Source organism: Sceloporus occidentalis, unplaced genomic scaffold (genome assembly GCF_023333645.1).
Source record: "Sceloporus occidentalis isolate IW3139 unplaced genomic scaffold, rSceOcc1.0.p SCAF_6, whole genome shotgun sequence".
Lineage (NCBI taxonomy): Eukaryota > Metazoa > Chordata > Lepidosauria > Squamata > Phrynosomatidae > Sceloporus > Sceloporus occidentalis.
The window spans coordinates 56,741,411-56,767,441 of record NW_028316986.1 but is presented as its reverse complement, the minus strand read 5'-3'; the positions used below and the strand labels follow the sequence as shown (position 1 = coordinate 56,767,441).

Here is a 26,031-nt window from a genome sequence, read left to right as displayed (position 1 = left end):
AGAATATATTATAGACAATCTCAGAAGGAGGGATATTAGTTAATGGGCTTGACATTACCTCCAGCGTTACCCCTGCCCTAGGTATGCCTATGGATATTTGCTAGACTTGCTAGATAAATTGCTTATTTGGTAAAAGTTTTCAGAATTTTATAGCTAAAGTTTTGGGTGACCAGTTGGGTCAGATTACCAAAAATGTTTATGCGATTGTGTTGAGCTTGCAGATAAGTATCTAAAAATCTTACCAGTGTTTTCAGGAGTTGAATTGAGACTGGTGGTTACATTCAGTATGGATATTTTCATGTATTAGTTCAAGTCTACTGGGAATGTTCTGTATATAAATATCATTTTTGTAGAAGAGAACGTATGTGCCAAAAATTAGGCATTCCTATTTCTGCAAGTCCTTCCCTTTTTGAGTCAGCCTCTTCCAGTACAATTTTTATACTGGCATGACCCCTACTGGTCATTATGTAGAACTTTGTCTAGGCTTTAAGAAAGATTCATGAAAACTGGTTAACATGGTAAAAAGTGTTCTCATTGCAACTGGTCAAGCTGCTGATTAATATAGATTAGCATTGGTTGCAAAAAGTAACTTCTCTTTTTTTATAACAAGAGTTATTATTTTGATAATAAGCACAGTGAAAGAGCCAGCACCGTGGCTGACAGCACTGTGGCAGATTGCCAGTGCAGTAGGAGTATTTTAGTGGAATGGTAGCTTAAGTTACCTTTGTTTTGCATAATTTACATAAATATTTCATTTACATAATATGTGTTACAAAAAATTTCTGCATCAGCATTAAATGTGACACTTTCTCTTCTAAAAAGGTGTCTGTCCATCACATCTTCTGGGAGTTTTAAAATTCTTCTTCCTACTTTCTGGCTATTGAAGGGGCTATCTTTCCTAAATTTATGACAGTATTCTGTTTGGTTTTTTGGGTTTTTTTTTACATTGTTCCAGTTGTAGTCTTTAATACAATATGTTTTGTAATACTACAGATATTTCAACAATTTTGTCTCCTTCATAATCAAGAAAATTACTTATTACTAGTTGGTAGTTATGCAAAGTCATATAACCAGTAGCATATTTATGGAAATGCCTTTATAAAACAAACCAGCCTTAGACCTTTGAACAATATTAACATCAAAAGTGCATCCCACTAGAAAAAAAGTCTAAAATACTCTGTTGTTAGGAAAAAGCTATGGTGCTGACTATGACTTAAGTGTAGAGAAACTGCAGAGGTATCTGGTCCTGTATATGATGCCCAAATACTTATTTAATATTTGCTAAAGAAAATAGATCATGTAAAAGGAAAATATTTTCCAATTTTACAGTGTTATCGCTGGAGTAGAAAGCAAAGGGCGTTGTAGTGCAGTTATAACAATTAAACTCTTTAAAGTGAGTAGAAGAAAATGTCCTAAACCTGACAGATTCTTTGTGTATACATGTGTACACATGCAGACACTTGGATGTCTCTTTGTGTATTGGTTTCATGGTGTAAATTATTAAGTGAATAATGGTTAGTTTGTGTTCAAGATGTTACAAGCAAGTTCACATTTCCTGACAGAAGCATTGGTGGCGTTGCAAGCTGTGCCCTGATAATTAATTAGATAGTAGTTGTCAACAAATATATATGAAGTGTACCTTTAGATATAATTTGTTTTTATTTTAATTAGGTAAATCACTTGTTCCCTTTCTACAATACTATAATAAACGTAGTCTTTCCATAATTGCTTTAAACTTCCTTACTACTGTGTATTTCAATAAGTGTGTCATAGGGGCTGTACAAACAGTCCGTAGAGAGGTTGGGAATGGGCTGGGTTGGGGATGGGGCAGCTGCACACCACGTTCCCCAACCCACAGGAAAAAGAAGCCTCGAAAAGGGGCTTCTTTTCCCAGCACTGCAGGAGAGCCATAAGGGCCACGGGGCGTCCTTATGACGCCATTCATGTGCAGTGCTGTTTAGGCACTGTGCATGAGCGGCATCGTGGCGCATGCTGTCTGTACAGGCACATGCCAAGATGGCACCCAGGGCATGCAGTAGGGTTTCTGAGCGGGTAAACGCTCGGCCCTCGCACAACCCTAGTTCAGGCCCAGGCCGGTGCAAAATCTCTGAAAGCCCATGCAGCAATAGATTTGTGGGGCTCTAAGCTGTGATAGGACTACTACCTTTAACATTAATACTTAGTATTGAACTGCCAAGGAATGTGTTAGGCTGATTAAAATGGGTTGGAGCTTGTGATGAGTTTTACTGCTTCTTATGAGGTGCATTTACTTTTTAAACTTACCTAGAATCATAGAATCGTAGAGTTGGAAGAGACCACAAGGGCCATCCAGTCCAACCCCCTGCCATGCAGGAAATCCAAATCAAAGCATCCCTGACAGATGGCCATCCAGCCTCTGTTTAAAGACCTCCAAGGAAGGAGACTCTATCACCTTCCGAGGAAGTGCATTCCACTGTCGAACAGCCCTTACTGTCAGGAAGTTCCTCCTAATGTTCAGGTGGAATCTCTTTTCCTGTAGCTTGCATCCATTGTTCCGGGTCCTGTTCTCTGGAGCAGCAGAAAACAAGCTTGCTCCCTCCTCAATATGACATCCTTTCAAATATTTAAACAGGGCTATCATATCACCTCTTAACCTTCTTTTCTCCAGGCTAAACATCCCCAGCTCCCTAAGTCGTTCCTCATAGGGCATGGTTTCCAGACCCTTCACCATTTTTGTCGCCCTCCTTTGGACACGCTCCAGTTTCTCAATGTCCTTTCTGAATTGTGGCGCCCAGAACTGGACACAATATTCTAGGTGGGGCCTGACCAGAGCAGAATACAGTGGCACTATTACTTCTCTTGATCTAGACACTATACTTCTATTGATGCAGCCTAAAATAGCATTGGCCTTTTTAGCTGCCGCATCACACTGTTCACTCATGTTCAATTTGTGATCTACTTGGACTCCTAGATCCCTTTCACACGTAGTTTCATTGAGCCAGGTGTCACCCATCCTATATCTGTGCATTTTATTTTTCCGCCCTAAGTGCAATACCTTACATTTCTCTGTGTTGAATTTCATTTTGTTAGCTTTGGCCCAGCTTTCTAGTCTATTCAGGTCATTTTGAATCTTGATCCTGTCCTCTGGGGTATTAGCTATTCCCCCTAATTTGGTGTCATCCTAAACTTTTTAATTTTATTTTTATTGATAAATAACAACACACAATACCTCCTAAACCTTTACCCACATGATCTTAGTTTCTGCCCAAAGAATCTTGGAAATTGCTGTTTTGATTATTGGAGATCCTTAACCTATTACCATAGTAGACATATTCAGGGAAGATTGTTAAGCTGGTTCCAAATATTTACTGAAGAATTGTCTGCAGCATTAGTTTTAGTGCTTTGCTTCTTTTTTTGTTGAAATTAACTTCAAAAATGCAAGTTAATTAAATTTATTTTTAACTCTCGGTGATCTGCTGCAGCTGACTACTGATACAGCTATTCTTCAGCAAAACTATAAATAAAAGCAACTTTGGGAATAACACTCAAAGGATTATATATCAATCTGTTCCAGCAAATCTGTTTGTTATGAAATCATATTGGCTTGAACTTCCCTTTGCTACATAGGGTTCTCAGAGCTGTAGTGCTTGGAGTATTCAGAAATACAGTATTTGAAACTTGACTCAGCTCTAGTTCAGGTGTACTTTCCCCCTCTTCTTCACTCAGAAATTCTGCTTACCAAATGCTTTCTTGTACAAAACTCTAGTACATAACTCCTCATAAAATGTTCCCATCTCATTTGCTACTTTTCCAAAGAATCCTGTCATAAGTGATTTACAATTTTTTTAAAAAATTAATGGTGAGAGTATGAAATACTAATATTTCATACCCTCACCATATCAAAAAACTGGCAGTTTCTGTGATCTGTTCTACTTCCTTGGTCTCTTTCTGCAAGTGTACAATAGATATGCATACATTTTGAAATAAAATATTGATGGATCCTGTTGCAGATGTACTGTTAGTCTTAAGGATGTCCTGGGATCCTAATAAGTCACTCTGGGAAAATTGTTTGCTGTCTTAAGAGCTTTTTTTCTTAAGTCCTGTACTTATGAAAGCTCTTTACAAGAGGGAGGTGGATGTGCAGCGGTAATCAACATCCCAATGCATGCGGCAATATGAAATATACCAACATCTGTTTTGAAAATGAAGTGTTTTTATGGTATATCATAATTGTCAGAACTGTTCCTCTGAACTTCAAACTCTGCCCCATTAACTATGCTGGACATTTTTTCAAATAAAGTTGAAGGCTACCATCTTTTGCATACTCATTCAACAGTTAGTTTCTGTTCAGGTCATGTTTAGGATTTTGTTTTACACAAGGTTTTATGCCAGTATTAAAATCACATAGGTGACTGAAAAAGTTAGGAACTGCAAAGATGGGAAACTCTGACAAACAGCTACTGTTTGGTAGCCCTGGTGGTGCAGTGGTTAAATACTGGTACTGCAGTCACAACATTGTGACTTCAGTCCTGCAGAGCTCCAGGTTGACTCAGCTTTCCATCTTTTTGCAGTTTGGTAAAATGAGTACCATTGTATTCCCTATTACCATGTATGGATGTGAGAGCCGGACAGTCAAGAAAGAAGATGGGGGGAAATCAACTCATTTGAGATGTGGTGCTGGAGAAGAGTGCTGAGGATTCCATGGACAGCCAAAAGGACAAACAAATGGGTCCTAGAGCAGATCAAGCTAGAAATATCCCTAGAAACCAAGATGACAAGACTTAGACGGTCATATTTTGGACACATCATGAGAAGGCATGAATCAGTGGAAAAGAGCATAATGTTAGAAAAGGTGGAGGGAAGTAGAAAGAGAGGAAAGCCACATGCTAGATGGATGGACTACTAAAGAGACTACGAAAATGAGTTTGCAGGAGCTGGGCAGAGCAGTAGAGGACAAGGGGTCCTGGAGATGTCTCATCCATAGGGTTGCCGTGGGTTGAGATCTACGTGAAGGCAGTTAACAACAAAAATGAGTACCCAGCTTGTTGGGGGCAATTGGTTTATAAACCACTTAGCGAGTGCTGAGTTCACTATGAAACATTATAGAAATGTAAATGCTACTGCTACTCTTACAGTAACTACTCTTATTGAAGACCAATAGCTATTCAGTTGAATATGTGTAAATATTCTACTTGATATGCAAGTAGAGTGGGAAACCTGTGTTTTTATCTTGAAGGAAGTTGTAGTAGTGTAAGGAAAAAAAATATACCAGGAAGTAGTAGGTAGTATGCTGGTAGAATGTGTGGGCGACAGAGACTTGAATACATGCACACAAGCTCTGCTTCTAACTACTAAACTCCTGACCCATTCTACATCTGTAAAGATTAACTGTAGATACAGAAATGTGTGTAGTTTCATTTCAACAGGAGGATAAACAATAATAAGCAATGGTAATTGAATCATTTGTTTAACAGCATGATGTAAATGTTTGAGCCAGTGTTAAATAGAAGGCCACTCTAGATAAGTTTACATCCCAGATACAATTATCAATATGTATATTTTGGGCATAGTAGGGAGTCTTTATCCCTTAAGATATTGTTGGACCTCTGGACTTCCATCATTTCCAGCCAGCATGGCCAGTGGTCAGGGATGATAGGAATTGTAGTCCAGTATCTGGAGGACTGCAGGTATCCCACTCCTAGTTTACCCAAATTATGAAGCTGAGGTGGAGAGTATGAAGGATTGGAATCTTGGTACATGGGAAGAGGGTTTAACCCTTTCCACATGGCAATCTCAGTGTCAAATTTATTTCCCATCTATTAGCCCTGTGAGGGACTAACTGGCCTCAGTGAGTGCATCTCTTCTCAGGCTGACACCTGAAGGGTGGGTGTCGATGAGTTTTTATTGGGAACTCAAAAAAAAAAAAAAAAAAAAAAAAACCAGTGCAACACCCCTGTGCTTATGATTGTTATAAACACACTATTGTTTATGGATATATTTGCCACCCCTTTCTTTAAAAAAAGAAAGAAACTCCACAACTGTACAAAGAAAGCAGAGGAGCAAATAGTAATTTGTCAATGCCTGCACCATCTTTTTCCTTCACACCCAGAAATAGTTGAGAAGGGTTGTAGCTGGTGACATCTGGCATGCAGTCACGAGCAAGAGAGTAGTAGCTGCATCTCCCTCATCCAAATGTTGGGGTAACTATAAACTGCTGAGATTGTGCTTACAGTTGAGCAGATGTCAGGCGTCAGGCGTTATTCTAAGTATCTTTTAAGACTCTGTTCAGAAATGTTACTAATGTTGCCTTCTGAATTGTTATTTCTATTGATGAAATCTGATTTTCTTCTCTCTCTCTTTTTCTCTCTTTGGGAAGGGGTGGGGAGGGGGGTATCAACCTTGACAGAAACTTTTCTCAACCACTTCAAAGACTAAGAACAAAAAAGGGGTGGGGATGGCACTGACAAATCAGTTTGTTCCCTGCCTCTTCTTCAGGAAGATTTTCCTTTTTAAAAAACAGAGCCAAATAAATTTAAAATGCTTTCCCCTCCACAAGCATAGCATATAAGAGGAGAAGCAGTGTGTGTGTGGCAGTGTGTTCATATTCTGAAACCAGCACGAGCTGTAATCTTGCAATATTAACTCTCCGCATCTCCGCTCATCTGTAATTTTCATTGCCAGTTATCATGCAGGAACCTGCTAATGGGAGATTTCCTGAATTTCTTCTATTAAGTCCCCTTTCTGACATTTAATAAAATGATTTTAAATTAACAAATTTTAAATGCATTCAGTCCTATAGAGTGCAGTGGAGTAGAGAAAAATTACTGATTTCATAATTATCTCTGCCAATGAGAATATTTTTGCTCTTCTAGAGAACAAGTTTTTAGTTCAAAATACTTCCTGCTAAACCAGAATACAGTTGGCAGAGGCAGGTGGATTTGTGGCCCACTATTCTTCAAGCAAGCACCCAAGCTCACACCATCCCAGATGCCTTGAACTCCAGAAAAACCTTCCAGCGTACATCTGAGAAAGAACTGGCAAAGGGCACAGGATGCCTGCGCAAGGTGCAAAAAGAGTTTCCCCAAAAAGGAGTTTCTTTTTGCGCTGTAGAAGGGGTGCCGTAACTGCCACAATGTGCCGTTATGATGCCCCTCATGTGCAGCATTGTGAACGGGCATGCACCAAGATGGCCCTGGCAGAGGAAGGTCTAGGAGCATGTAAACACTTTGCCCTCCCTCAGCCCTACAGGCCGGTGAAAACTGCTCTATATTCCCACTCAGTCCATATATCCTGCAGGCTACCCATGCCCTTTTTGGTTTGATGTTTCACCGTGATAACACCTTATGTGAGGATCAGCCACTGATTGTACTTGTTCCTTCACAGCTACTTTCCATCTTGTATTATGTGTGTGCAGTTAGAGTGATTGTCTAATCTCAGTTCATTAATCCTTTGTTGCCATGATATTCTTTAATGGAAAGTTATTTATTTTGTGGTGCATAGAGAAGGATGGTTACTAAACTATGTATCTTAAAATGGAAATCATGAGGGAAACATCTTGCTATTGTAGATGTTTACATGGTTGTGCTGTCTCTAAAATAATCCTTTGTGTGTTGCATGTATTCTTTTTTAATGAACTTCATAATTTTTTCCATTCTTTTTATTGCTTCTATTAGTATTTTTCTTGACTTTTCTCTCCCCTAGATTTGAAATTGTTGGCCACTCCCACTCTGAAAGTAGTGAGTTTCCTTTTTTTTTTCTTTTCATTTTAAAGGAATATTTCTTTGTGGATAAATACTAGAGATATGTAGTATTTAAAGTTGCCTTATTGGAATTGGAATAACTTATTGCAGCAATAAAAACGTGTAACAAATTTTTACTTGGGTTAAGATGGTTGCCTTGAGGAATTTAAAGCCAAAGGGGCTTCTAAATGTATATGTTATGGTGATAATATATAATGTAATATAATATTTGCTAATTTTGCTTTTGAGATGTTGCTCCAGAAACAACTTCTTGCCAGACTAGAGTTTTCCTACAGATTGCTTAATTGAACTGCTGCATGTTTTTGATTTCTCTCATGCAGAGTCGGTGCATTTGTGAAAGACTGTGGAGGTATTGGAAAATGTATTGGCTAGTCCTTGCTGTTGCCTAGAATACTACTCCTCTGACCTATGGTACAGTGAGCCTGCACCATATGCAGGCTTGTTATAGGCGGCTTCCAACTTTTATGGAAGCTGCTGGGAGAGTGGTGCACGCACCCGTGGCACACGCACACGGCACGTACTAGCTCCATTATATCTAATGGGTCTTGAGCATATGCGTTTTTTGCCTTACACGGGGGGGAGGGGTGTCGGAACAGATCCCCCGCATAAGGCAAGGGCAGACTGTAATTTGAAGTTGGACTATGACTATGGAGACCAAGGTCTATTTCCCTGCTCATCCATGAAACCCACTGGGCAACCTTGTGCAAGTCACATACTCTTAGCCTCAGGGGAAAGCAATGGCATACTTCCTCTGAACAAATCTTGCTATGAAAACCCCATGATAGGGTTGTCATAAGTCAGAAATGACATGAAGGCACACAACAGCAACATATCTATGTCATTTTAAAAAGATACTTTTACTTGGAGTGAGACTTTTCAATTTTTTCATAAATCATAGAAGATCAAATTGTCAGAAATCTGTCATAGCACCCCCACCCACCCACCCCTCAACCATTTCCAGGTCTTGCTTTGTTTCTTTATTTTGTAGTTCAGGTTAAATCTGTTCCTTCCCTGATTTCTAGAGATGGAGTGTACAGAAAACCTGGCTTCAAATGAAAGTAATGGAAAGCTAGTGAATAGTGACAGGATGAATGATCTATTCTTAGTGTGGAGACAGGATAATAAGCTGTGAAGAATAGGTGAGAGATATTAATATCTCTTTTTAAAAACAATTATTTTAAAACTATTGGGAAAGCCCAAATCCCAAGGCCATAATTAAATAGGTTGTTTTTGCTAAGAGGCTATTATTTGAGTGAATATTTAAAGCATTATTTGCTGATGGTTTTTGTGATTTCGAAGTACAGTTTCCTGGCTTCCATCTAAATTTTCTTCTCTTCTCCTAAGGTATCTGGAATGTTTGAAAGTTCATGATGTTGATGCATGTCATGGATGCAATGTGAAGGAACATAATGTATGAATAATGAGGGGAAGTGGGTGGGGTTGATTCTATTGCTACTGTACCTCAGATATGCATTAGGTTATTCAGAGATGAAAACTGCTGAGGCACGTAAAGGAAAAGTACTGGCAGATACCCACACATATATATGAACCTATTCGTGAAGCTCATTTGCTTGAAGTCTTTCCTTTTACTAAAAATATACAAGTGTGTGTCTAAATGATGGATTTTGGCTGTTGAGCAGCAACTTTTCGATGTAGAAAGCCACTATATATCCAAGTCATACTTAATTCATAGAATCATAGAGTGGGAAGAGACCACAAGGGCTGTCCAGTCCAAGCCCCTGCCAGGCAGGAAATCTCTATCAAAGCATACCTGACAGATGGCCATCCAGCCTCTGTTTGAAGACATCCAAGGGGGGAGACTCCACCACACTCCAAGGGAGTGTGTTCCACTGTCGAACAGCCCTTATTGTCAGGAAGTTCCTCCTAATGTTGAGGTGGAATCTCTTTTTCTGTAGCATGCATCCATTGTACCGAGTCCTAGTCTCTAGAACAGCAAGCTTGCTCCCTCCTCAATATGGCATCCCTTTAAGTATTTAAACGGGGCTATCATATCACCTTTTAATCTTCTCTTCTACAGGCTAAACATCCCCAGCTCCCTTTGGACATGGTCCAGTTTCTCCACATCCTTTTTGAATTGTAGAATCTCTTTCAAGGGAGCACTTTTGGACAGGAGTCACAACCACATTGCTTGACGGATTTGTTGATGCTGTAGTGCAGTATATGAGTTAGGAATATGAGCATGGTTTTTGTTTGTTTGTTTCAGGGCTGCAACAGACTGGCCACAAAAGCCAGCTTCTGGGCTGTTTGGGAGTGCAATGTTTTGACACCATGCACCCCCAAGATGCCCAGAAGCTACCCAGCCAACCACATGGGAGTGGATTCAAGACACTCTGGGACGTGTTTTTTGATGCCACACATGTCTGGAGTGCCTGGAGGTTCTGCCAGGGGTGCCCAAACTCAGCCCAAATAGGAGCAAATCTTTTCTGCTTCTATTTGGGCTGGCACTGGAGGGCACTTTCAGGACCACGGCATGTGTTTGCCATGGTCCCAAGGCATCTTTGGCACGGGCAGCTTTAAGCCACCCCTTCCTGCCAGTCTGTTTCAGCCCTCAGTTCCCCTTTTCTGATACATGAACATTTCATTAAGTACAGTGGGCCCTAGGTATCTGTTGGAGTTGAACATGTTTATATAACCTTATTATATGCTTCCTGTGTAGTTAATGGCAAAATATTCTGTGGATTTTCAGTAACACTACTGATGAAATTCCAAGTAACTGGTAAGACTATCCTTGTTTTAGCAAACTCAGAAGCTGTTTTGTGGAGAACTTGATAGTGGTTGAACTGAATAAAATTTCTGTGAAGTATTTTTATGAGAATATTTGAAAATATGTTAAGTCATTTATATATACTTAAATTATTTTGATTTTAAGGTCTGGAGGGAATAAAGCATAGAAAATACTTATCATGCTAATATTATGTTCCCAAAAGAGTGCTAAATATATGAATTTCCAAGGCAAAAATGTCAATTGCAGCAAGTGCTATACCTAGTCCATTTGCCCAGTATGTCTTGTATTTATTGTGTTACTAATTTTAAAAAAATCAGCTCTAAAATGGACAGTTCTCTGTGGCAAAAATATATATAACCTCTAACCACATCACACTGTATGATACGTGTTTGCATATAGTATAGGTGTTTTGTCTGCTTCATCCTATTTACATATTGAAGTGATATCTTTTGCAATATATGCTTCAATGAGATAACTGTAGTGTTCTCAACTGAGTGGAGAGATCAGAGCAAATTTTGAGGAGCAAGTTGGGACTGCTGCAGTGAATGATGTAAAATGGGCAGGTGAGCTAATTGGATGGTTTTTGTGGCACCAGAAACCAGAGAAATCTGCTGCCGCCTACTGCATGGTCGGTCTGTGATTGGTTTTGTGTGCTGTTGGTGGGCATAACAACTGTTCTGGCTTGCTTCTATTCCAACAAGCCAGATAAAATGCCAAGTTTTATTCCAAGATTTTTGGTCTGATTTGGTGGGAGGGAAACAAACCAGAATGGCTGCCTCATCCATATTTGGGTAACACTAAATGAACCGCAGAGCAAACAGCTATAGTTTGTTTACCTGCTCCCGCTAGAAAAGGGAATGTAACCAAGAGTTCCCACAGCCCTATATGTTCATTTTTCTTACCATTCAGTGGGCCCTTGATATCCACTATGGTTTGGTTCCAGGACCACCCATGGATAACAAAATCCGTTGGATGTTCAAGTCCCATTAATTATAGTGGCATAGTAAAATGATCCCTTTTATAAAATGGCAAAATCAAGGTTTGCTTATTGGAAAATTATTTATTTAAATATTTTAAATCTGAGGATGCTAGCATCTATGGATAAAGAATCTCTGGATACAGAGGGCTGACTGTAATAGTAATTTCTAACCTCAGCATATTGTTATATTAAATTACAGCTTCATATTGCATATCATCATAATTCCAGCTCTAATTCATGGAATAGTTTGTGAAAGTTGATGCTGATATTTGGTGACAGAAATTTATGAGATGTGTAGTGTCCATTTTTAAGCTGACTGAAATGCATTGCAGATCTTGATTTTTCTGTGGCTGAAATATCTGGGATGTAGTGTTGTATTACTGCATAGTGGGTTAATATAAGTGACAATGTTATTTACATGTGTCTCTCTTTAAAAAAACAGCTGTTTTTTGAACTATATCTTCTGGAGGGTTGTTAATTGAGTCTTACCAGGGGAAAATGAACCAAGTTTTGGATTTTGTGGTCTGTCTTCTGTCACAGGTGCTAGAAACATTTTTTTTTATAATGAGAGCAAGAATATTAAGCTTTAGCTTCTATGCTACATGGAAGTGCTCTAAGTTCACACAGAGGTTCCTAATTGTGGTACAGCAGTATAAACAAGCAGCATTGTTTCAGAGTTAAACAGTAGACTCTCTGAAGATGTGTATAATGTATACTTTTTGGATGTATAGGTGTTTGAGGAAATAGATCTCTTAAATTAAACAAATCAATGAGCTACTGGTATTATAGTTGTTTCATTTTGGTTTCTAGATGAAAACTGGGATGATCAGCTTCTTGGATTTGAGCCTTGCAATGAAAACCTCATAACAGGCTGCAATATAATCAATGGAAAATGCGAATGTGATACTATTAGGACCTGTAGTAATCCCTTTGAGTTTCCAAGCCGGGATACTTGCCTGTCAGCTTTAAAAAGGATTGAAGGTAAGTCTGTATTCACTAGTTTTGACTTTAAAATTATTTGTGGCACATCATCTTAAAGGCCTAAAATGCAATTCTTCATACTTTATCACATGCATGTTGAAGAAGATATTAGAGCAGTAGTGCTGGCAAAAGAGATGTTTCTCTGTTTGTGATTTATTGTAGCAACCCAAAGGTTTTTCCCCCTCTTGTAAGTGTATGGATGTTCTGTATGTTGCTTACTTGGTATCCTGAATAAAGAAGACAACTGCTCACTAGTTATTTTTTACTGGGAGAAAAGAGGCTAATCTGAAGGATTACATTTCTGGTAACATTTGCAGTTTATAAGTGTAGATGTGTTCTAGGATATCACTGGAAAACATCTCCTTCTCCAGTACAAGAAAAATAAAAGTGTATGACGGGAGATTCATGGACAATTCTTTCTAAAGTGTGACTTGGTGTGCTTTCTGCTGCGGTGCATGTTTAGATGTTATTTTGTCAATTTCAGGTGTGCTAGCTGTGAAGTGAATTTCTCATTCTGTCAGCATCTTGATTTTCATAGCTTTGTGAATGATATCTAAGATACATTGTGATTAATGTTTTTCTGAAGTATTATGGATTAAGTCTATTAAAATTTTCAGTTTTGAATCAAATATGTTTTGCTTCTGTTTCAATATTTTTTAGTTGTTAGAGCAGTTGAAAACTAGTTGAGATTGATACTTCTTAACTGTTCCTGATGTTTCTAAAATACTTATTTGCCTCAGTCTGTCTTTCAAGTCAGATAGAAGCAGGGTTGTAGAAAAAGTTACTCAGTTTTGTTTTTGAATGCCTAAGCATTTCTACATGGAGATAACTGTACACTAAAAACTACTGTCAGAGTTGAAGCAAGGTATAAATATATGAGTATATTGATGAGGAAGTTGCTGTGGATACACATTTCTTGACCTACATTTATATAACATTTTATAACATTCTCGTGCTAGTTAGGAAAAAGCAACAAGGACACGTAGCCTGTAGCACCACGCAGAAAAAAAAGCCACTTGTAAAGCTGCCTTTAGAGGACTGTTAAACTTGTGTGATCATGCCTTGAAAAGGAGCTTTGTCAACATATTGGTAAATACATTTCTGAATATAGGTCGCTTTTGTGCATTCTTTCAAAGATGATGAGATCTCAAATACAGAAGAAGAGAAGTCAGATGCTGTATCATGCAAAGGATTTTTCACTTTGTTGCTTGAGGTGTATGATTGGCATAATTCTGGAGAGTATTCCTAGACCAAATATCTGATCTGTATTTACATTTGAAAATTCCTTTCCAGCATCAAGTCCTGAGTGTGGTTAGAAATCAATTTCTGGTGCATAAAAGCCAAATAGTAATGCATGAAATCTTGCTTTGAAACATTTTACTGAACATTTTAAAATATTGCATAATCTGTCTTTCAGTTCTTCCGTTCAGTTCATTTCTTTCAGCTCTTTTGGGGACAGAACAGATTTTGCTGGCTTTTACTTCCTGGACCTTCACATCTATATATTGAATATGTATTGAATCACATTTATTGAATCTGGCCCAGAATCTGTTACATTTTCAAAACATGCACAAGTATTTTGTTCACAAGGTCACATAGTTTAATTATGGTAATTGTGCACCTTCATTAGGTATTTGGAGAGCAACAAAGATGAGATCAGAATTTTTCTAAAAACGACTTTTATTAGGAATGGGAAAGTGGTAGTTTAATTCTTAAAAGCTGTTGAAGAGAAAGGAGAGAGTGAGTAAGTGATGCTGATGAGGTTGTGTCTCCTGTTGTTTCAGTGGAAAGGCAGGAAGTGAAGTGGGAACAGAAAAGTTCTGACCTGTACCCTCTGTCATAAACATAATAAAGGGGCAAAGGGATCTTTATTGTCAGAATAGTTCTAAAATGAAGGTGAAAAGAAGTTTTCTTTGGTAAATCTTTACTGGGTGGAGGTCTAATGCAGGATAGGGGCACTCAGAGCCAGTCAGGATGTGTGATCTCCGCAATGCTCTTTTAGAGCCATTTAGTTGTTCAGTGGTACAAAAACAGACATTTAGCTGTAAACATTAGGGTCCCTCCAGCTACATTCATGAAAAAAATGGACAGGGGGAACTTGAGAGGGAAAACATGGAGGATTCAAGAGATTCCTGAGCTCAGTAATTTTAAAGCTGTAGGTCTATCCCTGCTTACCCAAGAGTAAGCCTACTTGAATCAAATGAAAGTTCTGAGTAGACATGAAAAGATTTACTCTGCATGACACATTGGTGTTTTGCAAGGAATGGCTTTAAAGCCATTCTAACCAACTCTTTGCATTCTTGTAGCTGAATAACTGAAACTGGTTGAACAGGAATTGTGGCATTTGTATGGTGAACACATGATTATGTGGAAATGACATTCTTTTAAAATACTTTCTCCTAGATTCAGTTAGTGAAAAGGGATAATTATATACCATAAGTAAAGAAAAACTACCTTTCACTCTTAAAAAGCCAGGTGTTCTCAGATGGTTGAATTTTTGCCTTCATATGCACACAAATAATTAAAGTCACAAATATGTAAACACCTTTCATTTCTGAAGATGACAGGTATCATTTTGAGGAAATCATTGAGCAAAATACTTAATATTTCAATTGAAATGAAAAATCTACAGTCTTACTTGTTAAGAGGGTACAATGGCATCATAAGCATCACTGATTATTTTGCAGTAGGGGGTCCTTGACTTTTTATTTTATTTTTTGCATTATACAGTCCTCCCTCCGTTCTTGCGGTCTTCATATCCACATCCCTCACTTATGTGCGAGGGCTGAATGGAGGGAGAATGAATGGGGCATGCCCTGCGCCTATATTCAAGCCAATGGGGCAAGGGGGTCTAGAATGGATCCCCCGTGAAAAAGGAGGGGTGACTGTACTATAAAGTGGTAGAGGGAATTTACTGAAAGCTTCAGAGTTACCTAGCCCATAACAGGCACTAGAAGAACTGTGGGAATAACTAATACCTGTTAAAAATATACCTTATTTTCTCCAGGATGTTAATGACAGGATATGTAGGTTTATTATTTTAATGCTCTTTTAAAAATTGTAACAAACTTAAACAACTGTGAAAGATCAGGTGGAATGCTTTTCTTACCAAGTATTTACACATTCAAAGTTTGGCTCATTTTGAATAGTACATTCACTTTCTCAGTCATAGAAAATTGTGTTTCTCGGTTGTCAACTTATTCAATTATTTCAGCCCAACTTGAGTTTGGATTTGTGAGTTTTTTAGGCTTTTTCTATTACCTGATCACTGTTTAATTGTCTCACCTCTCTCAAACACTACTCTAGTCTTAAAAATGTTTAATAATCTTTAATCTCTGGATAAGTATCAATAATTAATATAACTGTTAAAAGGAAAGCAGCTGTATTTAGAAGGGCTATAGTGATCAGATGCTCCTTTTCAGTGGCAGTATAGCTGCTTGATGTTCTTGACTCTCAGTTTACAAACGGTGTGTAAAGACAACATGCTTTTATATGCTAAATTAAAGGGAAAGAACTTTCTGAAAACTCATTGTAGCACTTCAGCATTATGTGCCAGAGACGTTTTGAAACTTTTCCTCCCTGTAGGTCGTTAATAGTGCTGAGGAAAGGACATTATTGACAAACCAGTTGATAACTTTTTGTTTTACAAAGCAAAGCACATAAGTCAATACTTAATAGTAGCCTCTTGCCTTTGTAATCTCATAGGTGTTGCTATTTTTGTAAGCAAACAGTTGTGAAGTCTCTCATCGTCAGTAGAAAATCAAATATAGGACCAGCTGCAGGTTTTTTTCTCTCATAAATGCTTCTGTGGACCACCTAAATGAAGCTGATGGGGCAGCAGTGGTCATGAACTACAATTTCAGAATCTCTGATCTGTCACATCTCTAGTACATTCAGTGACCTAATAGCCAATTTAACATAAAATAGCTTGGTTCTTCTGTCATGGATTTATGACCAGACTTGCATATTCAGACAACGATATATGGACATGTGAAATACAGGTTTATATTTGAGTTGCACCATATGACAAAGTTGCATGTAGATTGGGGGAGGGAATTGTATAGCCCTGTAGATCTTTTTGAACTGGTACTCCAAACAGCCCTTACCAGCATAGCCAAGGGTGAGGAGTGCTGGGAACTGTAGTTCAGCATCTGGAGGGCCATACTTTTTCACCACTGAAAAGTTTTATTTATAAACTTCTACACATAACATTGCACTTATCATACTTGTCTACATATCTGTTAGGTATTTTTACCATTTCACTGTCTTCACAATCTTTTTATGTAATTTGATAGCGTAATGAATATACAAACGCTGCCATTAAGAAAAATGCGGGGCTTGCCATCTAAGGATGGTTAAATCCATGGATGGCAAGTCTGCCAATACGGAGGGCGGACTGTATATATGAAATACAACTGAGTAAACATGGAAACCTCAGGCCAGCCTTCTCTATAATTTTAAACCTGTTTATATTACAGAGACTTTAATCAAGCCCTGTATTTAAAGGTTTGCTTTTTGATTTCACAAAAAGTAGACATTTAAGATGACGTTTTTTACAAGCGTGTGAAATGTTTTTACCTCTACTATTTCCAAACTTTATATTGTGAAGGTGCATCAGTCAATTTTGGCATTACATCTCTCATGTATTGTTAACTATAAGAGTTGTGAAGCCATCTAATGAAATTTACCAAACAGTATTTCTGTTTTACATGAGACATTGTTGAATTGTAGAAGGGCAGGGTTACTTTTATGGCTAAAATATCTTTTCATTTATGCACTTAGGTGCTTTTTGACTATATTAACAGCACAATCAAGGGCTTAGTGAAGCCATAGTATTTGGATACAGTCTGATGTAATTCCATTCACTTCAGGCATTTTGGCTTATGTTGATTGGGCTCAGTATTTTTTAATGTCTGTTCCTGAGTTGATGAACTTTAAATACATGCAAAATTCTTACATGCTATAAACAATAATATTTTAGCTGTTCAACATATTTGAGTATTACCATATTGCTTAAAACCAAAGCCTGTTTTAGCAGTACACATCTCAGGTCTGTGGATACTTGAAGCTTAAGTTATTAACCTAAAAGAAGTCATTAAAACTGAAGAAGAATATTGCAGGTAAATGCTCCTGCATCTAATCTAATATAATATCTAGAATTGTGTTATGTCACTTAATATTATGTCTCAAACCATTGATGGTCAGGGGCAGAGGAGAGCTCTACTTCAGAATTAACAATACCAGAATCAATGCTGCTAAGTTACCAGGATGAACAGGGGAAAGCAGTAAAAGAGCCTAATTTTTGCCTTACATTGAAAGGTCATAGGTTTGCAGTAGAGGGACCATTGCATGTGTAAGGACTCAGGTGATACATTTAAACGTAGATGTAAATTCTGTCCCAGTGAACTGGATTACTAACGTAGCTTGTCAGTGGAATAGCTAGCATATCTCTATAACCATTCTAAACTTACAACATTTATAACATCACCTCTACAAATGTAATTCTGTTTGTCATATCGTACTGGCAGTGGCACCTGTTGGCTTCCATATTGAGAGGAAAGAGAAGTGAGTCCACTCCAGATTTTAGTCTGAACTTTAAAGGAGCTGGGTGTTAGGCTATACCCCTAAATTGGATTCAGCACTTTGGATAGTTCTTTCAAAGTATGTACTAATGCCGGCAGCAGATTCACTGACATGAGAGCCCCAGCTGTGTTTCTTTAAGTTGTTTTTGTTTTTTTTGTGTGCTCCCATTTTTGTCATTTTTAGTTGTGTATTTCTGTAGTCTTGGAATCAGAAAGAGGGGAGATGTTACTGTGATTTGTCTTGAAATGGTGATATTAATATACTTGGGTTTTTTTGATAATAGCAAGAATTGGTGATCCACTATTCTGCGTAGTTTGAGTTGTGAGAAATAATTGATTCTATAGAGCTGATATCAGTATTTGGCATTTTGTCAACTACAACATCACACAGTTCATTAGGTCAGTAAATCATATAACCAAGAAACACATCTTCTCAAAGTCTTCACTAGTAGCATTAAATCCAGTGGCACACTTACTTGAGCACATTTGTTTCTAATATTCATAGTGAAATAAAAGAGTTTATATTAATGGTAAATAGTATTCTGTTTAGAACTCAAAGATTCTAAACATGTTTTCAGGACTTATGCTAGATTCTCAACAGACTTAAGGATGGCTCTCTATAATTCTCTTGAAGGAAAAAAAACCTTTGTATTCACTTTACAGGGCTGAACTATAATTTCTTGAAAAAGAATCTAACTTCAAACAAATTCTCCAAAGCATACTACATGTGCGAATTTATGATTCTGAAAAACCAAGAATACTGACTGTCAGATATTCTGCTTGACCTTTGGCTGGAGGATATGGTTGCAAAGGAAATGCTTAACATTCTAGCATCTGGGTTTGAGTATTCATATTACTTGGCACAGTTATTTGAACAGGTTTTTGGTTCTTATATTCCATGGTAGTTTATGCAGATGTTTTGCAAAAAGCGAATAGGCCAAATGCAACATTTTTGTTCTGTGCTCTGCAGATAAGTATAATTGAATAACATATTTCAGGAAGAGAAATTAAATGTAAATACAGTGTGATATCTGCATTTGATTCTGGAAAAATGTCAGCAAAATATTTTGTGTGCATGTTTGTAAAAGAAGAAAAATCCACAGTAGGACAGTGCCTTTACTAGGGGCAACTAAAATGACACAAAATTTTATTATACTGGCATCATATACCTATAATTAAATATAAAGATTCTTTATCAAGTGATTTATTTCACATCCAGAACATATTAATTCTTTGCCATTTCCTCTGAAATTGCTGTTCTGTTTTATCATTTATAATTATTGTTAACTTGTCCATTACTGATAAATCATTTAGTTTTAATATCCAATCTTTGAGTAAATGGGTATTTTTTCCTTTCTCATACCTTGCAAAGGTTAGGTAGAGCTTTTCACTTCCCCAGAAGACTTCATAATGCAAAGTGGTGAGGGGTGGTGTAGTGGTATAGTTCTACCCAGATCATAACTGCAATGCGGGAGACATGTTGAACACATTTGCTTCACTTATAAATGCCACATATTTTGCCCTTGACCCTGCTTTGGATCTTTCATCTTCTCTAATAGGGAAACATGCCCTTAGCTCTGCTATGGATCTTTCATCCTCTCTAATAGGTGAACATGACTCTCTATGCTTTTTTTCTGTTCATCTAGAAAAACTCTTAAATAAAATGTATAGTTAAAATAATGCTAGTGTAAATATTCAAATGGCTGTGAATGGCAAGGCGTTGGATTGAGTGGTCTTTGTGGTCTCTTCCAACTCTGTGATTCTTTCATTCTATTAAATTTATAAAGGATATAAATTATAACCAGGATGTTGAGATATAAGTGATGCTTTTCCCATAGGTTAGATGCAGTGTCCAAATATCATAACTATTTCACCTCAGTGCCTAAAATATCATTTATTAAGAGTATATTTAACCCGTATTTTAAAGGTGAATGCCAGCAGTTTGAATTTAGTCCAGTTGTAAATTTATGACTAGTGGAGATCATAAAAGATGATGTTTTATTGCTGTGGTTAACTAAAAAGTATGAAAATGTATTCCATATAGTTGATAAGAAAGGGTGCCAAAAGGAATTATCAATGTAATTTTGCAACAGTTGTTCAAACTTGTGTCATTGAAGTAGGGCCAGTTTTTTTGGAGCTGTGTTGCGCTCCAACTCTGCTGAGTGCTGCTGAATTAATATAAGCAAACTGAGTTCTACAGTTTCAGCCACATCGTAACATAAAGATAGTCACCAGGCTCTGTTGGTGCAGCTTTTTGAGCTTGCCCTATTGGTTAGCTTAGACAGTTTATTGTTCTATTTAAATCTCATAGGGAAATGTTCACATTCCAATCACACTGTCAGTTCTGGGAACAAAAAGTCATGTGGAAAATAAGTTTTGCTTGTATATGATCTTTTTTGCCAGATATAATAGAGGAAAAACAAGGAGGGGAAAAACAGGCACAGTAACTGGTGAGGCCAATTGGATGTTGTGATGAAAGTGTCAAGGCTAGATTGGAATTTTAGTTTCTATGCCTTTTTGTAACTTACACTACTTTGAACAGATTCTCTTGCTAAAGTTTAACTAGAGCCTTTCAAATAACTTTTGCTGCATTTATCCACTAAGAAAATGTATTCATCTTTTAGAACAGCTAGCACAGTTTAAACATCAGATTAATTTATATTTGTAATGCATACTAGGGACACTTCCAGTTGGGGTAGAATAAAAACATTTTGAATAAATACATGTAACCATGTTTTGAATATTGTTGCTTAATGCTGACAGTCTTAACTTAAAGAAACAAGGCACCTTTGAAAAAGCACTAGCCTTACTGATGAATAGCAACCAGGGCAAATCAGTTTTTTATCTGGACAGTGGCACATAGCCCCAGTTTTCATTGGAAGTGGTGTGCACTGGTACATTGAGACCCTAGGGTTGCAACTCCTAAAATAAATAAGAACAACAGGATTATGTACATTTCTAAAATAACATGGTCAGACTCTTTGTCTGTTTACCTGTAATGAATTGTCTACACTGGCTGCAGATACTATTCCAAGTTTAAATAATGGTCTTTCTTACCTTTATTGGAGACATTGGGGATTGTATGTGTGACGTTTTGCATGCAATACATGTGATTTATCACTGAAAAACAATTTACATTTAAAGTTTTTCAGTGTTGTCCCCCCCCCCCCCCACTTAACAAATAATAAGTACTGTATGTACTCAACCATAAGTCAACCTCATGTATAAGTCAGTCAGGTTTTGGGGACAAATTATGGATTTTGCCCTTATACATGAGGTCGAGGGTAAAACTTGGAGGCTCCTTCAATGTCCCCCAGGAACTCCGAAAGAAAAGGGCAAAAAGACAACACCTGCAAAGATGCTTTTGCCAAATGGGTTCCAACAGACCCATCCCCCCTAACTCGGAATGTGTGTGTATGGCCAAAGACTGTCATTGATGCTTTTCTTCATCATTTTAGCTTTCATTTCAACCAGATGTTTGGGCGGGAGGGGGACTCTTACATAAACATAATATCAATCAATCTTGGCCCTTTCTTGCTAAACTCCTCTCCACACTGCATGGGGAAATCTGAAAGAGCTGCTATCATGTTTCCATAGTGACCTGTAAATAAGTCGACCTGGGATTTGGGGTCAGTTTTTGGGCATAATTTTTTAGACTTGTAGACAAGTATATATGGTATGCTGAGGCAAAGCACATTTGAGAGCAAGATGTGTGAGAAAGGCAGTAGACCTTGCACTCATTCTCATACGTGTTCTGTTTGCAGCAGGGATGAAGGAAAAAACCTCCTGCCAGAGTCCTGATCTGACTGATTCACTTTATATGTAATTGAGTTTTTTTCCACACTTTTTCCAGCACTGAATATGGAATAGTTTCAAGATTCCTGATTCAGCATTTTGTACAGCATACTGTACACCAGGTTAGCTGAATTTGTAGGCCTCCAAATGTGGGCTATAACTAACAATATGGACCTGAAACAGTCATGAAAGAGTGGCTTTCAGCTGCTCTGGGGACAGGGCATGGAGACGATGCACGCCTCCAGAGTGACTAGAAGCTGCACAGAGCACAAAGCCAGATGAGAAAAGAGTGGAGAAAATCTGCTCTTTCCCAGCATCCCATCCAGGACCACAGCTTTTAAACTTTTGTGGAAATAACAGTAGAAAAACACAAGAGTATAACACTGACTTTTAAAATTAATTTATACCAGTTCACTGGACCTTGCACTAGTACAGATAACATTGTTGGATTCACAACAGTATGTTGCTTGATACATTTGAACCTTCTTGTGAATTTTTCTCCCATTTGATAACTGAGCATGCTAATGAACAGCAATACTTGTGAGTTACTCTATAGAGTTCTAAATATTCTAGAGGTCTTTACACTAGAACTACTGTTCCCACAGCCATCGGTTACGCCAGCCAGCCGGTCCGTCTGCCCATCTGCCTGTCTCTCACCATCTCCCTTTGTTTCTGATTCTGTGCACAGCAGTAGCCTCAAAGTTCTGCACCACACAGTTTTTTCCCTCTGGTGAGAATGGAGAGAGCTAGAGGTTAGGAGGACTGGTCCTGTAGGAACCTATTTGGCAAAAACATCTTTGCAGGTTGTGCCTTTTTGCCCTTTTCATTCAGAGTTCCTAGGGGAACCGAAGAGGGAACAGCCAAGGCAAGGTGTGCTGGGGAAGCAGAAGCAGGATAGGCAGAGCGAGAGTGAGCAGGAAGGCAAAGCCTTCCTGTTGTTGCTTGGATTGGTGGGGAAATGGACCTCTCCCCTCCCTTCCTCCTTCTCCTTTCTTTTTCACACTCTACTTTTCATCATAGAATTGAGCCTGACATGCCTTGGGAGAGTAAAAGGAGAGTTGGTCTTCATTGTGGCCCCTTGGGGGGGGGGGTCTTACAGATCAAGAACCACTGATCTAAAGTCTTTAAAAATATTACATATGAATACATCAATGCAGCTCATAGCTGTTTTGGAAAAAAATCTGGTTATATTCTAAATTGGGAGGCCTACTTTAAGAAGCATCACACAATTTGCCTTGTCTAAGAGAACAGTGGCATTTTTACTTTAGAACCTGTGACAGTAAATTTGAATACCCAATCCTAAATTGAAGCAATATTAGAATGTGATCTTCAAAGATTGTAAGGATATGAGATTTTGTTTCTTCATATTGTACCATTAAAGACAGGAGAAATAGGTATGTAAAAAAATCCTCATGATGTTTTCTTCTCTGTGGTAAAATTAAATGCATTAACAAAGTTGAATATATTTGCAGTAAAACCTGCCCTATTGTGACTGAACATACAGTATACGGTTTTGTTTTTTTTTTAATACTGGGAATTTGACTGTTCACAAAACACTTGCATTGTAACACAGATGCAGTTAATAGTTGTAGTGTGTTAAATGACTTCTTACACTGTAGCTGGCATGCTGCTGTATTCAAATAAGGAAAGGTGTGGCCGTTCTTACTACGACTCCTACAATAAACCTTACACTTCTGTACAGCTCTCGGGTAATAGACGTTTTGTGGCTTCATAGATTAGTCCTTCTGTTCTTTTTTTATTACCGTTAATACTGTAATGTAGTATAGTAGGATTAGAAATATATAAAACAATAAAAGATGGTAACTGTGTTAATGAATTCTTTCTCTCTTCCTCCAATCTTTTAGCAGATTTTCTTAGTGAGCTCACCTCACTAAGTGACACTTAATATTTTTCTTTCACTTTTGAAGAATTTATTTATTTATTTTTCGAAGAAATACTGAACTGAGGTGAAAGCGGGCAACGTGGTACCGTTTGATGTTCTTGATTGACAATTCTTTTGCTTCCTGGTAGGTGGAGCCATTACGCTTAGTATAAGGAATCAGTTGTAGGCTGAAGGAAGAGGAAGACTTCTTTTAAAAGAACTGCTGGTAAGTTTAAATTTCTTTGTACAGATAATACAACCATAAGATGAAGCAACAAACCTGTCGCATGTCAGATTGAAGAACCTTGACTAAGGCATTTCAAGGACCATTTCATATGTGCACTACTAAAGGTTTTGAGAGAAGTAGCTGTGTTAATCTCTTACAGATAAAAAGGAGGTGGGGAGGGTGATGGAAAAAAGGAATATGGCAGCACCTTTAAGATTGATGGATTTTTATTTTAGTATGAGCATAAATCCACTTCTTTAGATGCAGTACTTTGGTTAGAAAACTGAAAGCAGGAACTGGAGAATTAAAGTATTATCAATAGTGGTAGAATTCAAACTATAGCAGGGTTAGTCTATAGAATCTCTACATACATACATACAATCTCTGTACATACAGTATTATCAACGGTATGTTTAGAAAACATGTGCTATGCTGTTGAGTTAAATACGTACTCTTTGAACATTCTTATATTGTTGAAACTTCTGTAGATGAAGAAAATCATACCACTGTGTAACAGTGACCTACAATAAGAACACTAGAGTTCCTCAGTCTTGTAATCATGATTGACTCATATCGCTATGTACATTAGTAAAAGTGTGATGTAAAAAATAAAAAATAAAAACAATTCACAGCTAGATTAGAAAATATTGCTTCTTGAAGTAGTAACTACTTTGCCTCTCTTAAATGGAGGAGTCCCTGCAAAAGTGCACCAGTCTTGGTGGACCACTGGTGACATCTCTAACAATATTGCCCGTTTCCAAACTATCAGTGTTGCATAGTTCTATACAAAAAAGTCCGTTAATGGCCAGTAATTTCCTCTGTTAATGTTCAGATCATTTGGCTTGCCCTAAGAATGTGCACTCAGAGTTAAGCAGTGGTTAAGCTTTGGCACTTGTAATTAGCAAGTAACTTTGTCAGTGCACCAAGAGCAAGAAGCATCATATTACCTGTAGCGGTTTGCTTTTTGTTGTTGTTTGAGTAATGAGGGTATAATGATATTCCTTCTACGGAATAATGTAACAAAAAAAAATCTTTTCTTCAGTGTATTGGGATAACATTTACTTGCCACTTCCCAGATATTACTTTTGTTTGGTTGTTTGGGGGCTTTTAGGGTTTTAAAAATTATTTTAAAGAAGTAATTTAAAGTTATGTGTTAGCAATGTATTGCTACTAATATAATGCTTTTAACATATTGAGCAATTTTTGTTTGTTTGTTTGTTTGTTTTTGGTAATCCATTAACTTTGAAAAATAACATTCCAAGTTCTGATTACCCTATATTTTTCTGAAGGTTTTGTTATCTGCTAGTGAAGTTGTCCTTGTTTAGTTTGCTCTGTTCAAAGGCATATTAAAAATACTACACGTTGAGTATCCCTTATCTGAAATCCGAAATACTCCAAAATTAGTTCAGTGTACACAAACTTTATTTCATGCACAAAATTATGAAAAAATATTGTATAAAGTTACGTTTGGGCTATGTGTATATGGTATATATGAAACAAATACATTTCGTGTTTAGTCTTGGGCCCTTTCTCCCATATATCTTATTTATGTATATATAAATATTCCAAAATCTGGGGGAGGAAGAAATCCAAAATCCTTCTTGTTCTTTAGGTTAAGGAATATTTGACCTGTGCTATGTCTTACATTTTCCAGAGCCCAGGTCCATCCACATCCATCTAGCGTACCAAGTTTTTTTACAGATTAGATCCTCCACATTTGTCCCCTGATGGAGCTACATATAAATGTTTTAGAATTATTATGACATTTGGTTACTTATTTGCTTTGTCTGTGCACCAAAGGGAACAAATTCTGATAGCACACATTTAGCTATGGGCACATTCTCTGAAGACTTAGAAGCTAAACCAAATGGAGTCCTGGAACAAAACAGTCTGACCTTACATAGCATTCCTTCATCATATCTCAGCCTTTCTTTGGCTTTTACTTGCATACCACTTCATATTCTTTCCATCTATTTTATTTACTCTTATTTTGTTTAATGCCTATATGTACATGTGCACATTTGTGTGTATTTACTGTTAAGGCCTGAACACTTGAGATGTAGAAATCATCCAGACTGTGTTAAAGTGGATATCTTTTGTG

General features: G+C 37.6%; 1 protein-coding gene across 4 annotated transcripts in view; it reads left to right on the top strand.

The window, feature by feature from the left end:
* CRIM1 (cysteine rich transmembrane BMP regulator 1) overlaps positions 1 to 26,031 on the top strand; it is a 178,338-nt gene that overhangs the window by 4,626 nt on the left and 147,681 nt on the right. For all 4 annotated transcript variants that reach the window (XM_089529751.1, XM_089529750.1, XM_089529752.1 and 1 more), the window contains exon 2: positions 12,275 to 12,445. In XM_089529751.1, the coding sequence (XP_089385877.1) occupies positions 12,275 to 12,445 (171 nt within the window). The remainder of the gene's footprint in view (positions 1 to 12,274; positions 12,446 to 26,031) is intronic.